Here is a 20,861-nt window from a genome sequence, read left to right as displayed (position 1 = left end):
CTCAGACACAGTCTTCTGTGAGGGATGTTAAAATATGGTGTGCTGGAGATTTGGGCACACCTCAGGTGGGCAAAACTCGTTATCCGTATTCGGGCATGAAGTACTGGAAACAATGTTCCAGAGCCATGTCATTCTGACTCGTTTACACAGAAATGTGTCAATGGCCACTGTACTTGGTGCTGTCTCCAAGGGATGTCACCTCGTACAGAAGCATTCTGTTCAACTCTTCGACCCCCCTTTTGGTCAGAGGTCAGTCACTGAAGACCGTTGTGAAGAGACAGTAACTATGGCTTCCAAGACGCGGAAAACAAAGTGTCTGATTTGTACTGAGCACAAGTCTATTATACGTGACCATCTGTTATAGGAAGCTTGTGAAAATATTTTATGTTGGAAAGTCTATGATCTAGGACGTTGTGCAAGGACAAGAGTCCACTCTATGTGACTTTCCAACGTGTGCTAGAAGACAATCTGTTATCACTGCCCTTGTTCTGCAGTAATAAACTGGTTTTACACGCATCCTCACACTTCATTCACTAATCCGAAAATTCATTATGCGGACGATAGAGGGTGGGTACCGAGGCGTCCGGATAAGATAGAGGACCGTAATACTACCATTGTGCATGTCCTGTTTATTTCTTAGAGCTATACCAGAAGTGCCCAATTTTAATATATAGTCAAGCTTCAACACAACGAAATACACGGGGATGGCGAGACCTCTCATTGTATCAAATATTTCATTGCACCAAAATTTATGAAGTTTGAAAAGATTTATGCGACGAATTGTTACGACGCAAGCAACATAAACGTGCAAGTGCAGTAGAATCACGATTAAACAATCGCGTAATTTTGCTTTTAAGCCCGCGCCAGAGCAGACTAACGTGCTACGTTACAATATGTAACACAAACACTTTTCCTACCGTTGCTACAAGTGACACCAACAGGCAAGCTGTTTTACGCATCGTTCGCACTTACGCCAGAAACTGCACTTACCAATCCGCTTCCTTTCCGGGTACACCGTCGTCACGCAGGACGGGCATTGCAAGTCCGATCAGTTGCAATCACAGCAGGCGATCTTTCCGACAAAGGATGGTTCAGGAGAGAGACAGAACAAAGCACCGCTACAGCGTGCTCGCAACGTTTGCTTGTTTCTTAATGGGCACAGGTTAGCAATGGAGTGAATGCTGTTTTGGAAATTTTTCTTTCATTGTATCAAGATGCCGGCTTAAAACACTTTCATTCTCGTGGGAGCTAAAATGCGTTGTTCCCTGTGGTTGGTTGACAGGGAATTTCATTATATCTCGAATTTCATTGTACTGCATTTTGCCCTAACAAGGTGCAATGTCCACATATGTACTTGTAGATGTAGCCAGTAATTATGAAAGCACCAGATTCACATTTTCTGGAAAAGTGTTTAATTGTCCTACAAATAAACAGAAGGCAGACAAGTGCACAGGATGATGCAGGAACATGAGGGGGGATAAAAACACAAACTACATGTGGCCTCGCCCCTTTTTTGAAACAAGCCTATAAACACCAGCTTCAGTAGTGGCATTTTGTGGCGGAGAAAAATAAGATTGCAGGCAGAGAAAGGGGCACAGCCACAGTCTCCTCTTCAAAACGGAGGGAAACAATATCTGCTTCCAGGAAAAGCTTCACAACAGAGATGAGGTAGACCAAAGACCAATCTGGAGACATAATGCACATGGCATATTATACCCACTGCCTAAACAGATATAGTATATACAACTGCTTTTTTTTCTTTTGCACAGAGCAGAACAGTCATCACTTTTGTAGAAGGCATTTTGCTTAAGGAGAAAGTCTTGTAACAAAATATGGGGAAAGGCCAGAAACAATGTAACAAGGGCAGAATGGACAATCAAAGGCAGGTCTCGTTTCAAATCACTTCATGGTCCACAAAGGAGCTCAACTCGTGTAGAGTGTGCACTCAATTTCCTAAAAGGCAATCCCGTTATTACAAATGATTCATCCATCTTGCTTAAAAGTAAACCTTATAGAGGTTAATCTGGTTGGTAACACAGTGACAACGTGAGATTATGAAAACCTGCAACACATCACTTTCTGCACAATGGGAACAGTCTCCATACATTCTTGGGGGAACAAAAAGGTTGATGGTGGGCAAATTGACAGGGGAAGGTCAGAGGTGTACGGTAGAGTCGAGCAATTTTACGTTTACCTACGGCATTCTCTGCAAAGTGTCCTTGTGCCACCTAAATTTAGCAAAAGTGGCTGTAAATGGCCTGCAGGGCAAAATCAGATCAAGATGCAAATTTCACGTGCCACTGCACATCGCAAAAGAAACTGCCTCAAACGAGAGTTGCTTTGTCTCAAGGTACTGTTTATGGAGAACATGCAAACAGAATCAGACTCCTGTCAGTCTTTCTGCTGTCGATGACCCAATCTTCACTGAAGGTGACTTAATAATGGGTTACATAATTTTCCCTGGAAGAGCTCGTTGATGCATTTTGTGATTTCATTCTGCACTAAATTGCAGCATGATAGTAGATAGTAGTAGATATTAGCACAGTGGCAATACTTTGAGGCAAGGCATATTTAACTACTGGGCCATTCACAATTTCAACTCCACAGTTTTCCTCAGCAACCCCCGCCAAACGAAATGAAATTCGGCAGAGAAATATAATAACACACAAGGAGGTGGTAGGTTTCTCGTTGCTGGGCCCTCATGCACATAATTTCTTCTTTGTGCTCTCACTGTCTCCCTCTCTGCTACCCTCTTCGTCGTCCAGTTCCCTCTTTCCGCCACCTTTTGATGAGGACACATCTGAAGACTCCTCCTCGGCTGCGGAGCCCAGAGCTCCATTGTCGGGAGCGTCTTGGCTGGAACTCTCGTCCTCCGCACTGGAGCGCGAATCGGACGAGGACCCAGGCCTGTCGTTGGCGGAGGGTGTAGTTGTGTCATCGTGGCTGCCACCGTTGGAGTCGGCTGCGATACAACTGTTTCCATTGGGGGTGGCAGGTGGAGTGGAACCGTCTTTGTATTTGTTGAGGTCATCCAGGAGAGAGGGCTTGAGCTCTCGGGCAACATAGTGAGCCCATAAGACCAGCTCCACTTTGTGTGGTGTCCAGGTTCCTTCCGGATCTGTCGTGCAATAGAAATAATTAGACACAGCCAAGGCACAGCATTCTTGTTAAACTGAACGAATTTTCAGTGGTAGTAGAACAAGATTATGCATAGCGAAGCTAAGCAAATGAATAACATCATAAATGTTCCACCATATGAAAAACTACATCCATCATGTTACCCAAGTATGGTACACATAAGTACTATGGTTTCCAGAGCAAAAGGTGTACCGTATTTATTGAAATCTAGGCAGATACTTTTTTACAGAAAAAGAGGGCGTGCGATTGGGGGGTCGGCTCAGATACGAGGAATCGGTGGCGCTGCGTCATACGCAGCGCCCCCTACCCAATACGTGCACGTGATAGCGCTTTGTTTTCTTTCACTGCATTTATACTTCCAAAACTGACTGTTCGGCTATGGCTCCGTGTAAGCGATGGCATTACGTGGCGGCGTTTAAATGGAAGGTTGTGTTGGCGGCAGAGAAGTCTTCGAATCTCCAAGCACAAAGGGATTTCGGCGTAGAAGAAAAAACGTGCGCCGCTGGCGGAAACAACGTAATTAATTGTTCAGCTGTAGGGCAACGAGAATGGCGTTCATGGGACCACGATCCGGTCGTCACCATGAAGTGGAAACAGAGGTAGCGGACTTCTTCAGGAAGCAGAGGGTAGCCACACTTCCAGTAACGATGGAAATAATCAAAGGAAAAGCAAGAGAGGCCGCAAAGGCACGTGGCATCTCGTGGACAGTGTTCAAGGCCAGCAGGGTCTGGCTGCAGCACTTCATGAAGCGGCTTGGCTTCAGTTTACGAAGACAAACGTCCGTTTGTCAAAAGTTGCCAGCCGACTTTGAGGAGAAACTGATCCAGTTTCAACGTTACATAATCAAGAAGCATGAGGAGAAAGGCTACCTTTTGGGATATGTCGGCAATGCCGACCAGACCCCGGTTTATTTTGATATCCCAATGGCGTACACCGTGGACGAGAAAGGAACGAAATAGGTGAAGCTGGGGTCGGCGGGATACAAGAAACAACGATAAACAGTGATGCTCTGTTGTACCGCCGACGGTTGCAAGCTTCCTCCCTACATCATATTTAAGCAGAAAACTTTTCCGACCAAAGAGGTCTTCCCAAAGAATTAGATTGTGCGCGTCCATGAGAATGGCTGGATGATGAGCACAATGGTGGAAGAATCGATAAGGTTGGTCTGGCAGCGGTGACCAGGTGCTCTGTTATGACTGGACTCTCTCCTGGTCCTCGAGTCTTACCGGGGACACCTCACGGACAATGCGAAGATCACACTATCTGCGGGAGGGACAGATGTGGCCGTCATTCCGGGAGGCATGACCAGCCAGCTGCAACCGTTGGATGTGGCAATCAACAAGCGTTTAAAGACAGGCTTCGCAAATATTACACGGACTGGCTTTGCGAGCAGGACTACCAGTTAACTCCAACGGGTCGGATAAAGCGTGCTTCGCTGGGCCAGCTAGTGCGCTGGATTGTTGCTGCGTGGGACGGCTTCCCAGCAGAACTAATCGCAAGCTCTTTTCGGAAGTGTTCGATTTAAAATGCGCCTAGATTCGAGAAAATACCGTACTAATTAAGCAGAAAACATAGCTTGTATATCACGGGAAAATGAACAGGAAGCAAGCAAGCTCATCTACATTTGATGCGGGCAGCAATTCCTTGAGGCTGAGGGAGGATATACACGAGAGACACGGTAAGACAGGCCACTTTGTCTACTGTATGCTACATTCTTTGTCCACATATTTAGTCTCAAGGTTCAGGGGACGCAAGTTATTGAAACTAAGAGTCAAACAGCGCACTCTACAAAGGGTATAGACAACGGGATCGCATTCCGTTTTCTGGTCTACGAAAGATACCAAGGCCTTGCTTCACACATTCTCTCGCTCCCAAAGCTCCTCACAGAGTCCCAACGTTTTCACAAAAAGTGAGGCTAAAAGTTGTGCAAGGGTGGTTGGGCACGAAACATCCAGCCCATGCTTTTTAAAAGGTGGATCAATTTAAAAACCTGCAACATCTAAGATATTAATAGCTACAAAATTGGCCTTTATGAGGATAAAAGTTTTGCACAGCAGCTTGCCACCATGCAGAAAGCGCAGAAACATGAGCTCAGAGCCAACGCCGAATGCAATAAAGCAAGTGGGTCTTCTGCACGTCTTTCACAACATATACTTAAATAAAACACATAGGCAGTTACAATACAAAAGGTAACACCTACCTTTCTGTGCAAGCTGGTCAGTGCAAGTCTTGATACGTTCGGCATAGTTAATATATTCTGCTAGTGTGTAGTCAGTTGCCTCAACACCAGGTGTAGACAGCATGCTTTCATCTGCCATGTATGGTGCTTGGTCAGGGAATGCTGCTGCCAAGATAGCTGATGCTGTGGCAGGCCCTATGCCCTTGAGGTTTGTAAGTGCTGTGATGGCACTGGACAGGTTGGGCAGTTTGCGGAATGCCTTCTTGCTCGTGGACTTCACAGCAAGCTCGGTGTTTATTTTAACCAAGTCGAGCAACTGTGGTCGATACTTGCCTCGCTAGAATTGAAGAAACATCCAGTTAACCCGGCAAAGAAAGATCATTGGAGCATTCCCAATGCAGGCGATTTTTTTAGCGAAATAAGGGCAAGCCTAGTAAACAAACTGGGTAGTTTTTCTACAAACGGCTCTCAGTCATATTTGTTATTTCTGCAGAAAACAAAATTATATATACGTATACATATATATACACATATAAAAATATATATATATACCGTATTTTCACGCGTATTAGCCACACCGCAGATAAGCCGCAGGACTCGTTTTTAGATACATTTTGAAAATGTTTTTGCAGATAAGCCGCACTCGCAGATAAGCCGCGGGTAATACCACGCAACTGCTTTGTGCGCTAAACCAGTGATGCACATACAAAATCAATAGAGACGCTCAACGCTCGTCGACGCCGTACTCCCTGCCGGCTGTCCTGTTCCCGTACTGGTCCGCGAAGTCGACGACTTTTAGTTTGAAGCCGCTGTCGTAGCTGTGCCTTCGCGTTGGAGCCATGTCTTACCTCTAACTGCCGTGCCCATGTCCACGAATGCTGCTGCTCTGGTCAAATCAGAACTGACGCTTAGCTGACCACGTTTTATCCCGATGTCAGGTGTATTGAACCCTTCCTGTGGGTCTGCCGACAGAGGAGACCGTAGGGAAGACCATAAACCCTGTCCACATTCCGGTGTCGGAATGATGTATAACAAAGGAGGTCAGTTCTAGTGTTCTTCTAAGATCGGATTGTGCCCTTGTTGCGTGTTTTTCGTGGATTGACGGGTTAGTGGTGTTCCAGGAGACATCAACCACTGTCATCCCTTTTGTTAAAGCTGCGTGGGGGAATGTATTCGGAAGGTCAGTCCACTCGAATGTGGACCCGCCGCTGTTCGGTATTGTTCGTGCACTGGCAGGGCGGTCCTGTTCCGAAAAACATGAGGCACTGTCGGCCCTTTCGTTTAATTCGGGGTATGGGAAAAGTACCAGGGAAAAATAGTCACCAGATAAGCCACACCCGCGGATAAGCCGCAGAGCGTCCGCGAAAAAAAAAAAAATCGCGCATAAGCCGCGGCTAATACGCGTGAAAATACGGTACATACACACACACACATACAGGGTGTCCACCGTAACTATAGAAGTAAGTTTTAAAAATAGGAAAATCACTTTTTCCCATATTTAACCAATGGCAATGTACTCTATGCCTAAAGGCCCACCTTAAGATGACTCAGGCAAGCTTCTGTCAATAGAATTGCCAGGAATTCTACCCATACCCAGGAATTCTATCGACAGTGCGGAGCATACGTTCATGACCTTGGTTGGGCTTGCCGACCCCCAGTTCCGTCCTTTCTCCCGTTTTCCTTTATTTTTGCAGGTTCCCCCTATCGACCAGCGCGACCGCCCGAGGACGAAGCTCTTGGAAAAACTTTATGAGGAGCGCCCTATCACGTGTACAGTTTTTCTCTCCCATTTCTGTTCCCCTTGTTTACCACAGCCTAGTATTGTTCCTCGCAGTCCTGCTGAAGACGACGCTGTCGTCGAGACGTCGACTCCTTTATGTAATGCCAATTTCCCCAAAGTCTAGTTTTACGAGTTTTAAAATATAATACATTGTAGCCTCATACTAATTCAAGACCCGTATCATTATATAATACTGACCTCCCCATAGCCTAGTTTTATTTTTTAAACGTAATAAATTGTAGTCTCGTACGAATTCCTTAAAGCTTCTGAGTCCCTTCGTTAGATTTTGCATATTTATTTTCGTAACCATCTACCTGCTCTGCATATATATATATATATATATATATATATATATATATATATATACAGGTAGTCCGAGCTAACTGTGAACATAATTTTTAAAAATATAATAACAGTTTTTCCAAGATGAAATCAATTGCAATATAGCATATGCTGAAGGGCACTACCTAGGAGGACATTAGCAAAGTCCAAAGGCAATGTCTTAATTAACTTTTTAATTATAAAAGCTACAAAGTTGTCCCAATGAGAATATCTGTTCCTTTCGGTCACCTAATATCGCAGCCGTTTTCAGAACAAAAATCTGTTTGATAGATCGCCCGCAAAAATTAGTGAAGGAAAGCCATTTTTTCTTTATTTTGTTCATTGCGCTTCTTAGAAGACGCGTCTTTCCTTCACCCCAATGTGAGAGGGCAAAAGAGCACACTATCGCCTCTCGCGTCCTGGAAAAAGATTAAAAGGAAACAGAAAATGCAACCCAAGATAAGGCCAGTTCGATAGAGTCACCCGATACATTTGTTTTTGTTTTGTTTCCACAAGTTAAAGCTCATCTTCGACGCATGAGGCGGCACTGTACTCCTTTCCCCTCTCACGTTGGGGATGAAGGAAATATGCGTCTGCGAAGATGCGCAATGAACAAAATAAAGAAAAAAAATTGCGTTTGTTCACTAATTTTTTGCGGGCGATCTATCGAACGGATTTTTGTTCTGAAAACGGCTACGATATCAGGTGACCGAAAGGAACAGATGTTCTCATTGGGACAACTTTGTAGCTTTTATAATTGAAAAGTTAATTAATGAAAGTTAATTACGACATTGCCTTTGGACTTTGCTAATGCACTCCTAGGGAGTGCCCTTCAGGATATGCTATATTGCAATTGATTTCATCTTGGAAAAAGTGTTATATATATTTTTAAAAAATATGTTCACAGTTAGCTGGACACCCTGTATATGTATATATATAAGGGAAAAAATTAGCCAGAGCTCCTTGGCTGCACGTATAGCATACCTATGTTTGTAACTGCTCAAATGTTGCTATGCCAGTACTGGACAGCTGTTTCGACCTTATTGGGCCATCGTCAGCAGTACGCAGGCAGGCAACGTTTGAGCGGATGGCGTCAGAAGGTCACGTAGCAGGTGATTCCTCCCGTCAGGGTGTGCTAACACACCACTGAAAGCACTGGGCTTGCACTGGGGTGCCTCGCCGAGGCACACTGTTAGCGCCGACCCAAGATCGTGTCACTTCCCTGCACCGGGCTGAAGAGCTCCAAGTAGAGCGAAACAGCTGTCCTCGGCTGGGAGTGCACGATCAAATTACAAACATATATATATATGAGGAGTTGCCTACATTCCCGGTCCACTTTGCGTACAGGGAACATAGAGGGTGCTCTGCTGGCGTCAGAGGCAGGACTGGTTCCGACCAGTATGAACAGTTATTCCTTACTCTTAAAGGAGCATTAAAGTGGTATCTGACATGGCCAAAAACTGCTGTCATCTTGTAAAGCAGTATGTGAAAAGCATTCCCACAAAATATTTCTGTCCAAAGTTGTTTCACCACAGTGCAATTAATTTGCAAAATAGCTGCCGCGGTGACAGGCCGGAGCGCTCCAACTGCAGACCACACCCACTCTACTGTGAAGTTGGTGGTAGAGAGCCCCTCATTCATTCGCAGGAAAAACCGTCTGCTACGAACATTGCGAGCTGTTTCTTGTTGACTTCTAGTCTTTATATGATTTATATCAGGTTTTCTAAAAAAAAAAAACAGAGCATATATGCAGCCTGAGAAAATAAGATTACGATCACAAGAGTAATATATCCGTGGCTTCTGTGCAATCTCAGAATTCACAGTAGCAGAAAGCAAGCAATGGCGGCGGTATTGTGGCGCCACCTGTTAGCCACTGAACCAACTGCGTGGTGAAAACGGCCGGACAGGCTGCACACTGTCGAGAAGCACGGGGTTTTCGCTGTACAAGCGCAATTAATTTCGGGCTGCACCACTCGTTCTTCCCGTGGTATCTGCGGTCGCAAAAAATCGTGGTTGTGTCGTGGACAGCCTTCAAACCCGCAATTTCGGACATCACGTTCGGAGAACGCATAGCGTCTCCGAAGCGGTAGCAGACGCTCCGGCCTGCGCGATGTTGCTCACCTCGATCATGTGATCCCAAGTCCAATGAGGAGCGTCCTCACCACTTGCGTCACATAGTGACGCGCGTGGTGGCACTCATCACGTGCCTATCGTGAAGGCGAAGGAGGGTGTATCGCGCACGGGAGGTTCGGGGAGCTATTGCACGCGTCCCAATTTCGCTACGGTTGCACAAATTGTGGGAAAACTGTTTTCTGCCGCCTAACATTCCATACTGACCAAAAACAGAAACAAAGTAGTGGGCCTCTAGACTGCTCCTTTATGCTGAACTATTTTCCTCCTAATGGCACAAAAACTTAATGAAAAATGCTTCAGCCTGACATCCTGGTTAAAGGGACCATGAAAGCACAATTCACGAGCCTACAATCGTTTTCAATTCGTTCCTCCGTACTAAAGCATTCACCCCGCAAAATATGAAGTTGAAAATCGTTCAAATAGCGAAAATATTCTATATTAACCACGGCCGGTACGACTTGCCTGTGAGGCGAACTGGCCGTGACATCATACACAGAGGATGTTGCAGACTCCCGGATGATCTTTTGCGAGCAAATTGCAAAATATACAAGCAAGCCTGCAAACTTCACCACGAAATATGTTTTAATTTGACCCAGAGCTAAGATCGTATCTAATCGTTGACACAGAATCATACCAGAAGCGTTATGTAGCCATTGATTGTCAGCAAGGTTACCGGAGCAAGTTTTCCTATCTGAGCTGCTTCGTCAGAAAATGTTTCTGTCGGTGGCCTTTTGGGAGCTGCTGCATACGGAACGATTCCTAAATGCGGTGTGTGTTGCATAATCTCTTCCTCTATCGCCGACAATTTGCGTTTCGCTATATTTCTACTGATTTCAACAGCAGATATAAGACGTCATTGTTGCGCAAATCAAAACCATGCACCCACGTGGTCCCAAGGGGTGTGTGCTCCTGGTCGTCCACAATTGGCTGAGAGGATCGGACATTGATGACGTAAGCCCGCTTCGAAGGGATGTATCCGGCGGTCACGCCCTGCTATTTTTGCATGGTAACTGCGCCCCTGGTGCACTGAATAGGGTTAAAAGTCTATGTGTGCATGATAGTCAGGGATCATGAGAACTGTTTCCGGCAGAGTACTCAGAATTAACTATAATCATTTCATGGTCCCTTTAAGCCTACACGCATGCAGCCTGAAGCTCAATGCATCATTTGATGAAGCGTGATGCTCGTGCAAAAACTGACCCCTATGGGGTTTTTACAAGAAAAAGGAGGGAAGTTGATTTAAAAATAACAGTTCTTTTTGTTAATCAATACCATAGGGGTCATTGCAGTCTTAAGAGTGAGTGCCATAGCTCATATTCTCCACCGCTTCATTTTGTCCAAATACATGACATTCGGCATTTGTGACCCACGCTGAACAATAATGAAAATTGATTTGTAATCAATGAATTTGAAACATGCAAGCACATTTTTTTACGAGTTACAAACACTGCCACTTCTTATGGCACCGAATGACTTCAAACACGTCTTTCACCAAAAGAAAAGAGCAGCCAGTGACAGCAGCCTTATACCCCTGTCACACGAGTGCACTCCAACCAAGCGAATGTCGCTTTCACTACGTGCGTTCTACACGGCTTAAGCAAGTGTCATTTAAGCGACGATGGCAATTACGATAGATAAAAATAAACTGCTGCAAAATTTTTAGGTGTGCGCCACAGTATTTTCTTTGGTTTAGAAGCACTTCCTGCAAATCTCTTTCCAACATTAACAAATTGGCCTCAAACATGTGCCACAACAAATATGGCCACCGCCCGATCACTGAGACTGCGAAGAGGCTGCTAACGAGACTAATGACATGTTTTTCGGCACCATGTCTCACTGTACTAAAATTAAATAAACACGCTATTGAAAATACTCGTTTATAAATATTGTGGTGTCGGGGCCCCTCGCTTTTTCTCAATATTTGTAACTGTACCGCAAAGCCTGCCGTCGAGGCTACGCACTCTGCTCGGCACTCCTATGGTGAAGAAAAGTGAAGCGAGTTTGGGGAACTCACTAAATTGTTAGTGCACTTTCTGCCGAGTGTCACTAAAAGATGTCGTGTGACAGCATACGAATGACTGTAATTGCAAGTGTCACTCGCTGAAAGTGACACTAAATTAATCAGTCTGACAGGGGTATTAGATATAGTGATGATGATGATCAGGAGTGTGGAGCAAAACTGTCAAGCATAGAGCGTCCAAGCAAACAGTGCTACACACTGGCATGTTGAAAAAGACACCCATCTGAGGTGCAAACAGCCAGGGTGCAAAGGTCACATAGTCTTCGTGGGCTTCAAATGTTTTGGCTCAACAAGCACTCAGTATTTTTTTTTTTACTTCATCAAACTTAAATGCTTTATTGCTGGAAGTCTATATCACTGAAATCAAGTGTATAATGGAAACCAGCCATTTTCTCGACTAATATTGAGCAACTTCCATTTCTTTCACACAAAGCAGGAACTGCCTAATGTCCCGTATTTTCAAATGGCAGGCCCTTGAAACATTTTTCATCACAGCGTGTGCACAAAGGCAAAAAAACAGTGCTAGTTCTTTCTTGTGAGCTTTTACACTGAAACTATAAAAGTTACAAAGGGGTTGTGATGCCTAAGTTATGCCAGACAAATATATTAGACAGTAACTTGCACCAATGTGACCCTTTGCTCCAAAACAGAAAGAATTATTTAAAACTAACTGAGCTGGTGGCATGGATGCACAAGGAAAAAAATCTAGACAAGGGACGAGAAAAAAATAAAAAATAAAAATAATATATATATACACGTATATGTTGTGTGGGTATTTTTCTTGTCGTCCCCAGTTCGTTTTTTTCTTTTTTCATTATGAGTCTACGTTCCAAATTTTGCAAGAGGCTAACATACACATAACAAATTAGCACTGAGAATACTCAAGTTCCCCAGGCTGCGACATCGTAGCTGGTGTCTCCTCTAGTGAGATGTTGTGTGCTCATGCGAACTGGGACCGTTTATACAGGGTGTGTCACGTAAGACTGACCAGAATTCTTATTAAAAAACCTACGCGAGCACCATAGATGTTGTTTTTGCAGTTGAGTTCTACAGCCAGGTGGACATCGTCACATCCAAAGAAAGTGTGCAACTACAAGATGAGTAATTACCTAAAATTCAATAATTCACTTTTTAACTAGGAGATTTCGGGCAAAAGCGATTTTATTTCATGTTTAACAGATCCTGAACCCCCCGTGCGTTAAAATATTCATCCCCGAATTTTGATATGCAAATGAGCTGAAACCGAAACCCGCGGGGAGTACAGCGGTCATTTCACGTCAGAGTGCCACGTGATTCAGAGCGGTGGAGATAATTGGAGTAGATCCCGCTCAGCTGGCCAGATAAACCGCTTTCCGGCCCAGATAAGCCTCCGTCAGCATGGGTGATGCGCTCCTAGGTGCGCTTTTTCGGTTTCGGCTCATTTGCATATCAAAATTCGGTGATGGATGTGTTTAGCGCACGTGCGTGTTTCAGGATTTTTTAAACATGGAATGGCGTTCAACGAGGATAGTCTCTCAATCTACTATCTTGCTTTTGCCAGAAATTCCTTAATTAAAAATTTGATTAATGAATTTCAGGTAATTAGTCATCTGGTAGTTACATGCCTGGCCATAGAACTCAACTGCAAAAACAACTTATATGCTGCTCTCATAGCTTTTTTTAAATAAAAATTCTGGTCAGTCTTACGTGGCACACTCTGCATAATAGTTGTTCTCAATAGCTTTGGCAGCGCTTCCAGTACGTGCACCATTCGCGTGCTCAATGCCCTGCAAGGCTCCTTGAGAATGAGTATGAGAGTCATACTCAAGTTTTATTCAAATAACCCCTGGTAGAAATGGATATGGTTCTCGTCCCTCTAACATCAGGTTGTCCTCTCCACATGTACAAAAATAATTCAATGCCAGTAAAAGGCATGAACCCGATTGAAGTGACTAGAAATACCTTTTGTTTTCAGAAATGGATAAAGAAACAACACTACTTGCTTCCAAATTTCTCATTCTGTGCCTGCAGCAACTGTTAAGGGATCCTACTCTTTTACAGCGCTACAAAGTGGTTGCACTCTCAATTACTGTTAGGCTCCGCATGTGCATTAGAATGTAACAGAGTTTTGGTAGACCACTGGTAACATCAGTGTGAGGGCATCATACCTATCAGAACCAATCGAAAGCTCATGAGACGCAGAATCTTGTCTGTTTATCGGACGCAGTAGATACGTGTTATCAACGGTTTACTAACATCCCCTATTGTGTGCAAGAAAATTGCAATCCTACCATTAACTTCCACTTCATGACCTTGACGAGTTCATCATGAAGAAGGTGCATGTCCTTGCGAGCCCGAATAACTTTGGGCAGCTGTTCTTGGTACCTGCAAAGAAGGCAGCAGTTATACCACATGATGTACGGACAAATGAAATGCAACGTTGCCTCCTGGGCTGTAATCATTTTGGGAATGCACTTCACTGCAAAAGTAGCAGAAGTGCACCATGACGCAGATAAGCATGTTAAAGTACTAGTAACGTATAACACGGTCTTTTTTGTTTTTTGTACAGAAGAGCAATTTCAGTGGATCGTGACTTCCAAAAGTCAAATTGGGCTTCAGTAATAATGTCATGTTTCTCAAGGAAACCTGTAAGCCTGTTATGAACTATGTTCTCAAGTCCCTTTGAAAATATTGGGAGCAATGAAATGGGCCTATAATTTCCAACCAAATAATATTTGAAAATGCGACAATAAAGCTGGATTCACTCACGAACCAACCCGGAAGATTTGGCGCACAGGCACACCAACAGTGAACACTGTGACGCTTTATTAATGTCAGATGCTTTCTGTGGTTCTAAGTAAATGATCTTTACTGAGGATGTCAATCTGTAACCCTGTCTTAACCTCTGCCTTTACGGTGCACACAATTTGTGCCTGTTACTGAGACGTCTAGGGGATGGTTGTGCAACAACCGTCTAACTATCATGTGTGCATTCTATCACACATAATATTAGTACTGTTCTTGGACCACTGACATCCAGAATAATTTACCTATGACTTTGGTTTAAGCTACTACAATTTCACCCCCAGGTCTAGAGTAGATTTGGTTGATTCAGCCCAAGAAATGTCTCATGTTTTCCCATAAAAAAGGTTCAATGTCATCTCTGATGTGTTGTCCACTGGCAGTAGTAATGGGATGATTCAGCAGGACCAAACCTGACACCGGCCTCAACACAAAATACCTTTCATCAGCAAACTTTTTTTGTGTATGTGTATGTACCTTCATGAGCTGTTATCCACAGCCACCATGCAGGCTGAAATGCCAGCAATGCAAAGCACTGTACCACAGCTTGCGGTTGTCAGAGGCCCTCTAAAGGCAACAGTGGACTAAAGGCCTTGTTCTCAATACAGCAGTGCTTAATTCTCGATAATTTCCCGGATCAATGTATTGGAGGAATGTATTAACGGTACATTCCTCTTCACGCTGCAGTTGCACGATACTCGTTCGTCAAAGTTATGCAGCAGCAGCAGAGTTGACAACTTATACAGCCATATGGCTTTTAATGTTACTTTTCTCCGTCATGTCGTTCAATTCCTTCACCATGGGAACCACCCTAGAATATTTCCTTGTTTTTGAAGAACAATTAGCACAAAATATTGTCGAAAAGCAAAGTAAAAATGTCTCTGAATCGCCCATAAAATGCTTGCGCAAAGAATAAAAAGCTACGTGTTCAGCGCTGCCGAACCCCATTGGTTGTAAGCGAGAGACGCAGAGCATAAAAAACAGGGCCAAACCATCGGAAAACAAGCAGTCCTTACAAGAGCCCCTCAGAGCCCCGCTATCCAGCCGCGATCACTGGCAGCCGTCGCGGACGATTCAAACCTCACCGGCGCGTCACATGCAAACCAAAACACAACTCTTTCCAGAGATTTAATTCGCCGCAATCGTGCTTAGGCTTAGTCCTTTCCCGCATAAAGGATCCCCAAGAAAGGGCACAGCTCTCGAACCATGTCAACACACTTAACAGTCACAACAGTGAGCAGGGTCCGGAGCGGACCCGGTCAGCTCCAGGTGACCCGGCGTGTTGTCCAAATTTCACCGGGCGCTAAGAAATCCGTCACCGTAGGCTTTCCCCCCGTCTCTAAGGTTTAGGCCTAACCGCAATCGATCACAATAGAAATCTCTCAGCCTCTTCTATTAAATGACCAATATTAAGCTGACTTTGATTCTGACGAACATACCGCGGCGAACTAGAAACGTCAAACGAGATCATCGCGAGCGCGTACATCACTGTTAATAGTGAAAGAGAGCAGGCGGAAAAAACCAAGCAGAACAAACAAAGCGAGCTCAACGGCCTTGGAGATGATCGGAAAAAGTTACCAGACGTCCAATTTGATGAGTTCTTCTGGTCCTCCCTTCTTTGAAGCTCGAAGTGCAGCTTTCTGTTTGAGCACCTCCTTGTATAACGACAAGACATGTCTCCATTGACTCGGTGTAGCTTTGGTGAAGAAAGCCAGAGTTGTGTCGCTCGCCTCAGCCATGGTTGTGTTGCACACGTACACTGCTGCTGGCGGCCTTTCCGGGAACAATGAGCTAAATCGACGTTCGCCATTTTCTCAGCAGAGGGCGACACTGACAACGACAAGAAAGCTACCTTGTGGCGATTCCACGAAATATGTATTATTGCTGTTGTGTCTAACTTATTATGGGGGGAATTTGAATGTTGTGCCGGCATTCTTGCAAATCTTTGAAAGGGGTTTCCGAAAAATCTCATGATGCTACGCTAGTGTTGCAACGTGTTGTTTGCTTCTGCAGGAGTTGTTTAATATTCATTGCTTGTGATCTTGCGTTGGGGCGGTTGGGGTGATGGCAATCTCCACAGAACTAGGTAGGTTGCAGTTGCAGGCATATGAGAAAACAGAAATGATTGCAGAATGAGAAACACAGAATATGAGTACCCGTGTATGTAGAGGAATCGCTTTATCGCCTTTATAAACGTGTGTTCCCGGCGTTTGGTCAGTCTTCAGTAGAGGGGAAGGGGAAGCCTGTTTTTAATGCTAGTGCAGCTTAGAAGCGCGTGGATGGGCAATCGTGTAGCAAAGTGATCTCTCTGTCCCGCTCCCAGTGCTAGTTCGTCATGCAAGATCAACACCAACACGCCCGGTTTTTCACTTTAAAGAGTTCTGAATTTAAAGTAAGACGATGCTCTTGCGAACAGCGTTTTCGAGTTTTGGGAGGAATTCGCTGCGTGTATGACCGATGTAACGACGTTTGCACAGTGCTAACTCCTACATCTTACAAACTAACGCAACGAAAATGTACCCAGTGTCCCCTATGGTCTCCCAGGATGACAAACACGTCATTTTCTTTTTTTCAGAGTGCATTACCCTTGCCAACAAACTGATTGTTGATTGCCAGTTGGCGCACCCCCGAGTCAGTAGGATGAGTGGGTTCTCATCTCAACTCTTCTGCCAGCTCTTTGAAGCCATATGTGGTTCATCTGTCTCTGGTATGAACATGCTGTACTTTTAGCCCTCTTGGAAGGAGAATCCTAGTGTGATGTATCGTCAACGCCAGCACATGAGTCATAGCAACCCCAGCACAGTCACGGCGTCTGCCTTTGCTTTGTTCGTTCACGAGTACATCACTGCACTATGTTACATAAGAATACTTTTGTTTTGTTCTATCTACAGTTGAAGAAATTTGTATCCAGAAGTCTATGTACTATGCACATCGAAAGATGGATTGTTATGTAAATGTAATCCCCACCGTGGTCAAACAGAACTGAAGGTGCACTGCTCCGTACCTCTGAGTATCGCGAAACTCTATCGAACAGAATCCGAAGAAAAAAACAGAGGCAAAAATTAATGTACACTGCACTGTCATCATCCTCTTTTCTCCAGTTGCTTTTCAGTTATTAGGACAACATTAAAAACTACGATAGGTTTTCATCAATGTCATTTTTTGGTTGGTTTGGTTGTTTTGGGGACACCTTCCCAAAAATAAACATATCTATCTATCATTGGAACAAGGTGGCACATTATTATTCAGATTGTCATTGCTGCTGCTTGTACGCTTTATTTGTAAGTGCATTATGATTTGTGTTCCAGATGCACCTACAGTCAGTTTATTGTTAACTTTGCCCTGAAAAGCTATCAAGTTAAGACGTTGTAAATAAGACACCAGGATTTGAGCTGACTTTTTAGACACCTAACAAACACTTCCTGGAATTTTAGCTCTAACCAAAGTACAGGACTGACACAAAAGACTCCAAAAATGGGAAATGTTAATTTGTATACTGACACGAATGTTTTGTTTTGTTGTTGTTTGTTTTGGGACATGAATGTCGTAGGAAGTAAGAGTTATGAAAGGAAGATCCGCAGCTATGTGATATCGCTCTGGATGGGGTAAAGTTGCCACTGATTCTAGAGAAACGTGCAGTGAAATGGCACTTTTACGATAAAAGCATTGCCTAAATAGCAATGAAGGTCATATAATTTTAAGTTCACTGCACTGGCTTAAATGTTAATGCTAGATGTAACTCTTGATTTTGCTGCTTGTCTTTACTGGTTGTATTTCCAAGTGGATGGACGGTACCAAACTGTAGCATCCATTCCTACATGAAGGACTGACACATTCGGCAGGAAAGGGACAATAGTACTGTCACTGGATTCATGTGGGAAAATGTATAAAACTTTCAGCATAGAAAGTAGATAAAATAAAGGTGTTTGCTCTAGCACATACTTATAGCTATCTTTACAACAACTTTGTACATGCTTACATTTAAAGTTACAAACTTACATACATGCAAAACTTACATGTTTACATGTAAGGAGCTAGATCCTTGTATCCAGTGCCGGGTTTATAATGGTAGAGGCACTGAGGCATTGCCCATCTACATGGTCAGAACTGTGCGTGTTGGTTCACGTGAATAGGGAAGGACTGGTTTCTACAGAATGTTAGCTTCAGTATGACCTACCCATATTACTGTATAATATATCATATGCCGTTGTACACAATCAATTGCAATGTACAGTGCTTCATTGATATATTACCTCCCAGCTTGTCAAAAAAACTACTCGACACCAACTTGAAGCACTTGGTCAATCTGAGTCGATACCTCTAGGAAAGTAAATGTTTCCCTGTGAACCGCTCGATGCTTTTCTCACATTGAGATTTGGGTGCACGTACCCTAGTCTTCACTGGTTATGGCCACGTTGCGTAGGTTGGTATCCAAATTGAGACTAGTTTCGACACATATGCCTGCCAAGACAGTAGGTGCTTTTTTATGCACGAGGGAAGCCTTGAAAGTGAACAAATTCGACACAAGTCTGTCTGGTTGGGTGAGAACTATTATAGTAACGAAGTGAACGAAGGGAAGCCGTACAACACCTTACAGTACTTGCGGACTGCTTGTGTTTTGCCTGGTACTTGATGATCCGTGCATGGTGAAATGTTTTCAAGTGTCCATGCACCTGGTGGGCAAAGTACGTTGCCAGAGTGCACTATAACTACAGAGAAAAAGCACAAAAACATGGACGTGCGATCCAAACATAATGACTGCACTCTTTCGCTGCTTCATTCTGAGGTCAGTATTGCCTTCTCGAAACAAAACTGAAGCTGACAGCACACAGTCAAAATCATACTGTGGGGAAAAAAAATGCTGTCGTGAAATTTCACAGTTCCTCTTTTTTTTTTTTTACCTTGAGCTCGTAGAAAAAAAATTGAAATAAAGTTTTTTTAAAATGTCTTTTCCCATTTCTTAACTTTTACATCTCTAGACGAACTACTTGTCACAGTACGAAGGCCACGTGGTATGTGCTATTATTTCTGTTCCTATTTTGATACAGCTCAAATATTGTACTGCAGACAGATCTAAGTGATTTCTATGAGAATTCCAAAATAATCTTCACGAAAAACAGACTGCGAAGGTGGGGGCTCTGCAGCATACGACCGCTCTGCCCTCCCCAAAGTATGACACTGCTTGTATGGATTGTTGATACATCTGTCGCATTTTATTATTTGCCTTCTCTCCTTGCGTCTGTAGACTTGAAGCGGAACCCGCAGTCAGAAGTGGATGAAATATTAATGATGCAAGAATTGATTGATACCCTGTCTCAAGATGTCCTTCAGCTGTCACTGTCACATATCAGTGGTCGTGATGTCATCTCCAGGGACCCTCGCTCCGTGCTCGATATCCTGCAGGTCCTAGGTGCATGTCTTGCACTCCAATCTTCTCCGGGTAAAGAGAAACCTTCATGTACCATGTGCTTGCTGCTTGTTATGCAGCTTTTAATTTTTGAGGATTATTTTCCTGCTGTCCAGAGACACTGTGATGCAGAAACCTCTTACACCATCATAGCTAGAGCACATACTGTGCCTCGTAAAAGTTATACTATGCAGGATATTTTTAAATAACGACGCTGTTTTTGTGGTTTATCTCTGCCGGAGGATTTCGTGTAAGTTGGCTGTCGAGTAATAACTGGAATTTTTACTCTCCCAGAGATATCAACATTGAGTGAACCAAGCAGACACTCTACAACTTGTAGCGTTTCTGAGGCCTCTTTTGACAAGGGTTCCAGCAGTAGTGCGTCCTGTGGGTCCCCATGTGTGGTGTGCACATACATGAACAATCGCTCTCGTGAGATGCATATGCAACATCCTGGAGAAAGTGGAATGGCTGCTCCTAGCTCTAAGAGTGAGGAAAGGAAAGCATCTGCCGTTCCAGAAAGGAAACAAATGCCTAATGTAAGTCAATGGACACTCTATTATGTAGTCTGGATGTAGCAGAAGAGAGTGCTATCAGCAATGACAAAATACAATGCCCATGAATAGGCTCCTAAGTGTTGGAGTGTAGTCAAGGAACCTAAATCGCAAAACAATCTTAATCACAAAACTTGCATCTCACCAGTTGCTTTAAACCTGTTGATCATTTTTAACTACAATTTCTACCAATAGCATAGCCAAGGGGGTATGCCCTGCAAGGCTAACCAGTTCAACTCCATCTGACCATTTTCGGGGGCCGAGCTTATCTTAACTCCGTGGCTCGACTCAGCACTGAAATATTTTGCACAGTGACTCCGAGCATAATAAGAAAGTGTTTCTTAAGACCTTGTTTAGGATCTATACTGCCAGCTCAAAGAATTTGTGTAAGCACTTTTTAATTGTAATTTCTTCACAATTGAGGCGAGTGGTTCGAGAAGCTGGTCACATTGCACAGATGTGCAAGAAATGAATATGTACTCATTATGTGTGATTGGGTGCTGCTTCCAGGCAATTAGTGGGTCTTTAGAAGGGAAAAATCGCAAAGG

General features: G+C 43.9%; 2 protein-coding genes across 3 annotated transcripts in view; one reads left to right on the top strand and one right to left on the bottom strand.

Annotated features, from left to right (window-relative positions):
* Window positions 1-1,389: 1,389 nt before the first annotated feature.
* Window positions 1,390-16,146, bottom strand: LOC135391526 (uncharacterized). The gene is made up of 4 exons (XM_064621802.1): window positions 15,931-16,146; window positions 13,842-13,935; window positions 5,339-5,654; window positions 1,390-3,118 (listed from the first exon to the last, which is right to left on the bottom strand). The coding sequence occupies exons 1-4, from the start codon at window positions 16,089-16,091 to the stop codon at window positions 2,700-2,702; spliced, it is 990 nt and encodes a 329-aa protein (XP_064477872.1). The 5' UTR covers window positions 16,092-16,146; the 3' UTR covers window positions 1,390-2,699.
* Window positions 16,147-16,195: 49 nt separating this feature from the next.
* The window catches only part of LOC135391525 (uncharacterized), a 43,641-nt gene continuing 38,975 nt past the window's right edge, over window positions 16,196-20,861 (top strand). For both annotated transcript variants that reach the window (XM_064621801.1, XM_064621800.1), the window contains exons 1-4: window positions 16,196-16,438; window positions 16,928-17,059; window positions 19,598-19,792; window positions 20,054-20,298. In XM_064621801.1, coding sequence (XP_064477871.1) covers window positions 16,417-16,438; window positions 16,928-17,059; window positions 19,598-19,792; window positions 20,054-20,298 — 594 coding nt within the window. In that variant the 5' untranslated portion in view covers window positions 16,196-16,416. The remainder of the gene's footprint in view (window positions 16,439-16,927; window positions 17,060-19,597; window positions 19,793-20,053; window positions 20,299-20,861) is intronic.

The sequence above is a fragment of the Ornithodoros turicata genome, chromosome 4 (genome assembly GCF_037126465.1).
Source record: "Ornithodoros turicata isolate Travis chromosome 4, ASM3712646v1, whole genome shotgun sequence".
Taxonomy (NCBI): domain Eukaryota; kingdom Metazoa; phylum Arthropoda; class Arachnida; order Ixodida; family Argasidae; genus Ornithodoros; species Ornithodoros turicata.
This window is presented reverse-complemented; position numbering and strand designations above follow the sequence as displayed.

Coding starts and splice junctions, on each gene's coding strand:
- LOC135391526 (XM_064621802.1), bottom strand. CDS start 16,091: ATGGCTGAGGCGAGCGACACAACTCTGGCTTTCTTCACCAAAGCTACA. Junction 13,936..15,930: donor CTCATCAAATTGGACGTCTG/GTAACTTTTTCC, acceptor CCTTCTTTGCAG/GTACCAAGAACAGCTGCCCA. Junction 3,119..5,338: donor TGACCAGCTTGCACAGAAAG/GTAGGTGTTACC, acceptor ATTGCACGACAG/ATCCGGAAGGAACCTGGACA.